Source organism: Ranitomeya imitator, chromosome 6 (genome assembly GCF_032444005.1).
Source record: "Ranitomeya imitator isolate aRanImi1 chromosome 6, aRanImi1.pri, whole genome shotgun sequence".
NCBI classification, from domain to species: Eukaryota; Metazoa; Chordata; class Amphibia; order Anura; family Dendrobatidae; genus Ranitomeya; species Ranitomeya imitator.
This window is the reverse complement of record NC_091287.1, coordinates 188,830,657-188,840,656: the sequence shown is the minus strand read 5'-3', so window position 1 is coordinate 188,840,656 and position 10,000 is coordinate 188,830,657. Positions and strand designations below refer to the sequence as shown.

Genomic DNA, 10,000 nt, shown 5'->3' with positions numbered 1-10,000 from the left:
GCGGATCTCCACGAAATAGCACCCCATATCATCACAGAACCTCCACCATGTTTTACGGTTGGGAGAAGGCAGTCTTCTTTCGGCTGTCTCCAAACGTACACTCGGCCGGAGGTCGGAAATAGGGTAAATGATGATTCGTCTGAGAATATCACATCTTTCCACTGCTCAAGGGACCGATTCTGGAGGTTTCTACACCACTCTAAACATGTCATTGAGAGCAGCGGCTTATTTTTTGTGGGGCGAGACTACATTTTAATTAGTACCATTTTTGAAGAGATGTGACTTTATGATCCCTTGTTACAGCCTTTTTTATGGAATTCCGGTGATCAACAAAATTTAATTTTTCCGTTTACGGTGTTTACCGATCGGTTTAATTGTTTTTATATTTTGATAGATCAGACTTTTCTGAAGCGGCAATACCACATATGTATGTTTTCCCATTCCCCACGACAGCTCCATGGAGAAAGGACCAGCCCCCAAGGATAGAAAAACCTACAGCTTTAAAAGGTGGAACCCTTCAGTACGCTTCAGTGGTTTCCTGTCCTTGAGGGAGACCCTACAGCTCCCCAATGCTGTCGGGAAGTGAAGTCTTCTTACCTGTTGCCGAGGTCCGGGCATCACGGATGTGGATCCGGCATCCAGAGGTCCCTGACAGCGGTGAAGGCAGGAAGGAGCAGGGATTTCTCTCTGGAACACGGTCTGTGTGGCCGCATTGCATCCCTGTGAGGGATGTCAGTTCCAGGGGCATGGCCTGGTAAGGCGCTGTGCATCCCCAGATCCCACCAGAGTGTCTGATGTCACTTCTTGGTGGTGCGGTGCACCTCTGGGAGCTGGCACATTGGATGAACGAAGCCAGGCATCTGATGGAATTATGGATGTGGCTCTGCATCCCCAGGAGCAGTATGATCCAGAGTGGACAGGACGCATCACTAGCCTTCACTTGTCTCGATCCGGGATAGACCTGGAAAGGTGATGGAGGGTAAAAACCTCCCCTTACATGAAAACTGCTGCAAGAGGGTTCTAGATGGAAGACGATAGGCAGCCTTGAGAACCTACAGAAGCAGCCCCTCTGACCTCGGTTGTCCTGTTCCAGCTGGGGTGAGTCACAGTTGATCGCTGGATAAATTATCCTAAATGCCTTTAATTTTTATCTATATGTTTTATATAGGAGTCCTAGGAAAGCGCAGTCTAAGACAAAGCACAGGGAGTGTGCATTACACAAATGCAGATTACCGTCTGCTTATATTAAAAAGCTATATAAAGAGTACATTGGAAGAACCCTATCAGAAGAATGCCCTTCCCTCATGGAAAATATTAAAACCATGATCAGGATGGAAATAATTTTTTTAAAGGGTTTGAAGCCAGTACCTCATCAAGAGAGATTAGGGTAAACTCTAGTTCAGAGGAAAAATATTTAGAATTGAGAGTCCTCAGTGGTTGATACCTTTTAATGGCTAACTGAAAAGATGGTAACAAATTGCAAGCTTTCGAGACTAATCAGGTCTCTTCATCGGGCATAGACTAATACAAAATCTGAAGAATCACATATTTATGTATAACACAGCATAGAAATAATGCAAGAGATAGGTGATGTGAAGCAGAGCTATCATTATGGGAGAGGGATAAACCATTGTGACTATAAAAATTAGAACAGTTCATAGATAAGGAATGTGAAAGTTTTATTGTTCTCTGATTGGGGTCTGGTTCTGTGTTGTGATGCCCCCACAAGGTCTAAGGAGCAAATTCCTTAATTGATGTTAAAAGACATATCTTTTAACATCTAGAAGCAGAAATATCTAGAAGCAGAAATATCTACAGGTAACTTTGACATAGTGGGAATAACCGAGACATGGTTAGATGAAAGCTATGACTGGGCAGTTAACTTACAGGGTTACAGTCTGTTTAGAAAGGATCGTAAAAATCGGAGAGGAGGAGGGGTTTGTCTCTATGTAAAGTCTTGTCTAAAGTCCACTTTAAGGGAGGATATTAGCGAAGGGAATGAGGATGTCGAGTCCATATGGGTCGAAATTCATGGAGGGAAAAATGGTAATAAAATTCTCATTGGGGTCTGTTACAAACCCCCAAATATAACAGAAATCATGGAAAGTCTACTTCTAAAGCAGATAGATGAAGCTGCAACCCATAATGAGGTCCTGGTTATGGGGGACTTTAACTACCCGGATATTAACTGGGAAACAGAAACCTGTGAAACCCATAAAGGCAACAGGTTTCTGCTAATAACCAAGAAAAATTATCTTTCACAATTGGTGCAGAATCCAACCAGAGGAGCAGCACTTTTAGACCTAATACTATCTAATAGACCTGACAGAATAACAAATCTGCAGGTGGTCGGGCATCTAGGAAATAGCGACCACAATATTGTACAGTTTCACCTGTCTTTCATTAGGGGGACTTGTCAGGGAGTCACAAAAACACTGAACTTTAGGAAGGCAAAGTTTGACCAGCTTAGAGATGCCCTTAATCTGGTAGACTGGGACAATTGTTATGAACAGGTGATTCAGAACCACAATGGACCTAGTGGTTAAGAGCACACAAGTGACCTGATAGTTACTAACATAGGACGAGCTCTGAGACGTGGGAACTCTGCTGACCGCAATCCCTAATCCTATCAAACCACACTAGAGGTAGCCATGGATTGCGCCTAACGCTCCCTATGCAACTCGGCACAGCCTGAGAAACTAGCTAGCCCTGAAGATAGAAAAATAAGCCTACCTTGCCTCAGAGAAATTCCCCAAAGGAAAAGGCAGCCCCCCACATATAATGACTGTGAGTTAAGATGAAAATACAAACACAGAGATGAAATAGATTTTCTTACTGAACAGACCGAGGATAGGAAAGATAGCTTTGCGGTCAGCACAAAAACCTACAAACAACCACGCAGAGGGGCAAAAAGACCCTCCGCACCGACTAACGGTACGGAGGTGCTCCCTCTGCGTCTCAGAGCTTCCAGCAAACAAGAAAAACCAATATAGCAAGCTGGACAGAAAATATAGCAACCAAAAGTAACACAAGCAAAACTTAGCTTATGCAGGGCAGACAGGCCACAAGAACGATCCAGGAGAAAGCAAGACCAATACTGGAACATTGACTGGAGGCCAGGAACAAAGAACTAGGTGGAGTTAAATAGAGCAGCACCTAACGACTTAACCTCTCACCTGAGGAAGGAAACTCAGAAGCCGCAGCCCCACTCACGTCCACCAGAGGAAGCTCATAGACAGAACCAGCCGAAGTACCACTCATGACCACAGGAGGGAGCTTGACCACAGAATTCACAACAGACAATATCCTCAGAAATAAGAATACAGATAATAAATGGGAAATGTTTAAGAACATCCTAAATAGGCACTGTAAGCGGTTTATACCTTGTGGGAATAAAAGGACTAGAAATAGGAAAACCCCAATGTGGCTAAACAAAGAAGTAAGACAGGCAATTAACAGTAAAAAGAAAGCATTTGCACTACTAAAGCAGGATGGCATCATTGAAGCTCTAAAAAACTATAGGGAGAAAAATACTTTATCTAAAAAACTAATTAAAGCTGCCAAAAAGGAAACAGAGAAGCACATTGCTAAGGAGAGTAAAACTAATCCCAAATTGTTCTTCAACTATATCAATAGTAAAAGAATAAAAACTGAAAATGTAGGCCCCTTAAAAAATAGTGAGGAAAGATTGGTTGTAGATGACGAGGAAAAAGCTAACATATTAAACACCTTCTTCTCCACAGTATTCACGGTGGAAAATGAAATGCTAGGTGAAATCCCAAGAAACAATGAAAACCCTATATTAAGGGTCACCAATCTAACCCAAGAAGAGGTGCGAAACCGGCTAAATAAGATTAAAATAGATAAATCTCCGGGTCCGGATGGCATACACCCACAAGTACTAAGAGAACTAAGTAATGTAATAGACAAACCATTATTTCTTATTTTTAGGGACTCTATAGCGACGGGGTCTGTTTCGCAGGACTGGCGCATAGCAAATGTGGTGCCAATATTCAAAAAGGGCTCTAAAAGTGAACCTGGAAATTATAGGCCAGTAAGTCTAACCTCTATTGTTGGTAAAATATTTGAAGGGTTTCTGAGGGATGTTATTCTGGATTATCTCAATGAGAATAACTGTTTAACTCCATATCAGCATGGGTTTATGAGAAATCGCTCCTGTCAAACCAATCTAATCAGTTTTTATGAAGAGGTAAGCTATAGGCTGGACCACGGTGAGTCATTGGACGTGGTATATCTCGATTTTTCCAAAGCGTTTGATACCGTGCCGCACAAGAGGTTGGTACACAAAATGAGAATGCTTGGTCTGGGGGAAAATGTGTGTAAATGGGTTAGTAACTGGCTTAGTGATAGAAAGCCGAGGGTGGTTATAAATGGTATAGTCTCTAACTGGGTCGCTGTGACCAGTGGGGTACCGCAGGGGTCAGTATTGGGACCTGTTCTCTTCAACATATTCATTACTGATCTAGTAGAAGGTTTACATAGTAAAATATCAATATTTGCAGATGATGCAAAACTATGTAAAGCAGTTAATACAAGAGAAGATAGTATTCTGCTACAGATGGATCTGGATAAGTTGGAAACTTGGGCAGAAAGGTGGCAGATGAGATTTAACAATGATAAATGTAAGGTTATACACATGGGAAGAAGGAATCAATATCACCATTACACACTGAACGGGAAACCACTGGGTAAATCTGACAGGGAGAAGGACTTGGGGATCCTAGTTAATGATAAACTTACCTGGAGCAGCCAGTGCTAGGCAGCAGCTGCCAAGGCAAACAGGATCATGGGGTGCATTAAAAGAGGTCTGGATACACATGATGAGAGCATTATACTGCCTCTGTACAAATCCCTAGTTAGACCACACATGGAGTTCTGTGTCCAGTTTTGGGCACCGGTGCTCAGGAAGGATATAATGGAACTAGAGAGAGTACAAAGGAGGGCAACAAAATTAATAAAGGGGATGGGAGAACTACAATACCCAGATAGATTAGCGAAATTAGGATTATTTAGTCTAGAAAAAAGACGACTGAGGGGCGATCTAATAACCATGTATAAGTATATAAGGGGACAATACAAATATCTCGCTGAGGATCTGTTTATACTAAGGAAGGTGACGGGCACAAGGGGGCATTCTTTGCGTCTGGAAGAGAGAAGGTTTTTCCACCAACATAGAAGGGGATTCTTTACTGTTAGGGCAGTGAGAATCTGGAATTGCTTGCCTGAGGAGGTGGTGATGGCGAACTCAGTCGAGGGGTTCAAGAGAGGCCTGGATGTCTTCCTGGAGCAGAACAATATTGTATCATACAATTATTAGGTTCTGTAGAAGGACGTAGATCTGGGGATTTATTATGATGGAATATAGGCTGAACTGGATGGACAAATGTCTTTTTTTCGGCCTTATTAACTATGTTACTATGTTACATATATCCATGCCACACATTCATTCCTGCACTGAGTGTGTCAAAGAATGTTATGAGTTTATACTCCCTTTACTACAAGAGAAAATACAGAAAAAAAAACAGGCAAAGGTGTTTACCTGTACAGGCCTCAAATCAAATGCACTATCATGATGCAGCGGGCCCAAGTAAAGATGGCGCCTGCACAGGTGCGGAAATACCAAATGAGACAGCCAGCCTACAATAAGAGATTGGCCGCTTGGCACACCAGTGCAAATAAATAATCTGCAGCAGTGTTCACACAGATTATGCAAAGCATCTGGATCATAGCCTATTAGTAACGCCCTGTGGCAGGCTGCCCAGTGCTAACTGTAATGCGTCCCGTGTGAACAGAGCTCACAGCTTACAAAGTCATCAAACTGCACCTCAAAAAGTAAAAAAAGTGCACAAGAACATATATGTAAGGTATTAGTTAATATTATGGCCTCAATATGTAAGCTGGCAACCCACGTCACGGGTCCTCACGCTTACCAGTCCTATTCTAACAGCAAAAACCACAAGAGGAAAAAAGGAGGAAAAAACCTCCACTGTTCTAAAGAAAACCACCACAGAAAAACAGGACCCGTGACGTGGGTTGCCAAATGTGCATGAGCTGGCACCATTTTCTTGAAGCCCACTACAAGATCAATCTGCGCAAGCGCCGCCCATGGCTGACATGGCACAAGCACAAAATTTAAACAAGGAAGATATTGACACCAGAGGCTGCAGAGGGATCATGGCAGAGCCGAAGGCCCTACCCACACGCAATTTTGCGCCACCCGATGCACAAACAATTTAGGAATCTGAAGCTCCTAATGATTTAACAAAAAACATGCTCAAGGTTTCTACACTGAAGGTATCTATTAAATGGATAAGACAGCGTCAATGTGCCCATACGTTTAGTTTAACATGGATAATCCTGATGATGTTCTCTTTTCGTGGGGCATACTTTTGCAATTGAAATGTATTTAAAATTATTTACAAGATGTCTGCGGCATTAACTGCATGTCATATGGTGGCACAACCCCTTAACCGCTGTTCTTTCTCATGCATTAATTTTAACATGTGGTGTCAGTGCTGGGTTTTCTTGTTTATGTGATAAGCTGAACTTAGTAAGTTTGTTAATTTATACTCTCACTATTATGACTAACCACTTAAAGAATGTAGTAAGCGGTGTAATTTGTCTGGTATAGTCAATTTTAATAAAAGCTGCATAACATCAAAAGTAAGAAATGATCAATAAAATGTACGTTATTTATTTTAAAGGTCATTGAAGCCAATAGAAATGGAGAAATTAATTTGAAAATTGAGACTGATCTGGTTTCTGTTTCCACACATTTCAAAGATCTAGGAAATCCTCCTTGGGGTAAGCTGATCTGTATTTATTAATTTCTTTAATAAATTCCTGTGTTTTATAGTTGTTTTTGTAGTTTTATGAGTCTGTCACCGGCCGGGACAGGCTTTTTTACACCCTCTCCTCACATACTTACCTTCAAAACCGCATAAGATTCCTTCATTATCGGGCACACATTCGGGAATCCGGATCAGGAGGAAATTGCTCGTCATCATCCGGTAACCATTTTTATCTTATATACCATCTTGAATGCTATATCAGTGCCTAATTAAGTCACCGCTTATTTTAGTTAAGATAATATTTCATCTAGAAAAAAAATATTTTTTTTTGTGGCATTTCCAGCGTGGATATAGAGATATATATATATTTTTATGAGTATTTTGCAGTGTCTTAGCGGAAGGCAGTAAAATGTGAAGGTAGTACCCAATTGTGGCAGCTTTGAAGAGCGTTGCACTGACCAGCTGAAAAATGTGTAATAAACATCAAGAAATATAATGGATAATTGATCAAACAAAATAAAGTGAGCTCAGTCACATACTGTAGTGAGTAGTTGGTGTGAGCCCTGAGAACCTATCTCTTGTTGTCCTTGACTTTTCTTTACATTAGCCGGCCTGGCATAACGTCATTGCTACGGAGTGACTTTGTGCCTCCCCGGGAGGTAGGAGACTGTTCTCAGACTTTCCATCTTCCAGCAACAGATTTGCACCAACTATGGTACTGAGTAATTATCCCCAAGTATCGGGAAGTCAGCTGACCTTAAGTTATTGTGTATTTTTACCCATCTTGTATATTCCTTTAGGCTAAATCAGAGGAAATTCAGTTCATGATAATTGTGAGCATTTCTGCATGTGTGTAGATAATATTGTAGCAATTATTGAGGGGCTCATGAAATGTTTAAAATGTGCAACAAGTAACAGATGTCTAAATTTATGTATAAAAATAAAAGTATATTTAAAGGGGTTGTGGACGTTTTCTTTTTTAAATGCATGCAATTGGGGCTAAACATTTTTGCATTTGGGTTTCTTTAAAAATCTTGCGTCACTTGCCTTCTATATCCTCTGTATTACACGGTCTCTTGCTGGCTGCAGAATGAATTAACAAGGTCAGCCACATTATCTTTATTTTAGCAGCTTTGTTGGGGACATGCAGGACCAGTTTTGTACAAAGTGGGACTCTGGGCAAAAGTTTAAAGTGGGGCCCCAAATATTAACATACTACACCATAAGAAACATTTCTGTTTTATTTAAATGCGCTGCGTTCAGGCCGTTAAAGTTGAGCAAAGAGCCAGAATTGGCGCATCTAATAGATGTGCCTTTTCTTGGTAGCTGCGGGCTGCTATTTTTAGGCTGGGGTGCCAGTATCCATGGCCCCTTACTAACCTGAGAATACCAGCCCCTAGCTGTCAGCTTTAGCAAGGCTGGTTGTAAAAATGAAGGGGGGGGGGGGGCCCATGCCGTTTCTTTAGTTATTTATTTAAATAATTAAAAACATGGCATGGGGACCCCATTATTGTTGATAGCCAGCCTTGCTGAAACTGACAGCTGAGGGTTGTAGCCCCCAGCTGTGAGTTTTGCTTGGCTCGTTATCAAAAATACAGAGGAACACTTTTTTTAATTTATTTATTTGCAGGGCAGATATATGGGAATATTCCCATCAACTGCTCCTGCTGTCTGTTTGTAGCGGAAGCAGGTGTCGGTTGATGGGAGCTCTAGTCCCATCAACTGACACCCAGTGTGAGGTAATCTTTATACCTCCGATCATAGCTGTGGGAACCACGGCTCTTGACCAGCGGGGGTGAATTCACCGCTGTTCAGAAGCGGTGTTTGCCACGTTGTCATTCCTGGTGAAGTCCGTGTTTGGTGTCCGTGCCCGAAATTAGGTGTTTGGTACGGAGGCCGAACTTTACTGTTCGGGTTCTCACATCTCTACTGATGAACAGGTTTATTTAACAGCTTCTCCGTTAGCAGCCATTGTATGGACAGGAGTGCTGTGCAGTCTGTTAGGAAAGCTACATTAACAAGAACTGGAGGAAAAGTTGTCATCTATAATATAACACTGGGAGCGTCACTCTGTCCGAAGCCTTCATAGACTGCGCAAGCGCCTGCGCAGTCTGGACCCCACAGAGTGACGCATCCGGGGATGAGAATTGTGGCCCAAGAGATCGCGGTATGCGTAAACATTGAAGGCATACCGCGATCTCCCAACGGAGAAGCAGGGATGTGCCAGGAGGGTAAATATGCGATATTCACCTGTCCCGGTGAATATGCACGTGACTCCACTCCCATAGGTGTGGAGCACATATCATTACTTTAATAAGCGGTACCATGTGACCGCTGAACACAGGAACAAGCTGCCGGCGCCGGAGACTATCGGCGAAGCAGAGACGTGCAGAGACTGCGCCAGGAGGGCGTGAGTATGAAGGGGGAGGGTAAGTGTGCGGTATTCACCTGTCCCGCTTCCACCGCCGGGCTCTGTCTTCCACGTCCTCTGACTGTGACGTTCAGGTCAGAGGGAGCGATGATGTGTTTAGTGCACGCCCTCTGCTTGAACAGTCACAGCCAGAGGACCCAAAAGACAGCGGCGCACGGCGGTGGAACGAGGGCAGGTGAATATCGAAAGTGCCGGGGGCCTGAGCCAGCTGCGACTGCGACACCTGATCCCCATAGCGCGCCGGTGTCCCCCGGCACTCGGCGCCCAGCAATGAGAGGTGAGTATGTCATTTTTTGTTTTTAATCGCAGCAGCAGCATACGGGGCATATTATGCTATGGATCATCTTATGGGGGCCATCAACCTTTATGGAGCAGCTTACGGGGCATATTATGCTATGGAGCGAGCATCTTATGGGGCCATCAACCTTTATGGAGCAGCATACGGGGCATATGGATGGGAGCAGCATATGACAGGAAGGGGGCGCAGGAAGGCAGCAGCACATGACAGGATGGAGGCGCAGGATGGGAGTAGCACATGACAGGACAGGGGCGCAGGATGGGAGCAGCACATGTCAAGGTGGGGGCGCAGGATGGGAGGGAGCAGCACATGTCAAGATGGGAACGCAGGATGGGAGCAGCACATGGCAGGATGGGGGTGCAGGATGGGAGCAGCACATGACAGGATGGGGGCGCAGGATGGGAGCAGCACATGACAGGATGGGGACGCAGGATGGGAGCAGCACATGACAGCATGGGG

At 43.6% G+C, this 10,000-nt stretch overlaps 1 protein-coding gene across 2 annotated transcripts in view; it reads left to right on the top strand.

Annotated features, from left to right (window-relative positions):
• The window catches only part of HUS1 (HUS1 checkpoint clamp component), a 118,994-nt gene that overhangs the window by 97,067 nt on the left and 11,927 nt on the right, over nucleotides 1-10,000 (top strand). For both annotated transcript variants that reach the window (XM_069730393.1, XM_069730394.1), the window contains exon 6: nucleotides 6,726-6,825. In XM_069730393.1, coding sequence (XP_069586494.1) covers nucleotides 6,726-6,825 — 100 coding nt within the window. The remainder of the gene's footprint in view (nucleotides 1-6,725; nucleotides 6,826-10,000) is intronic.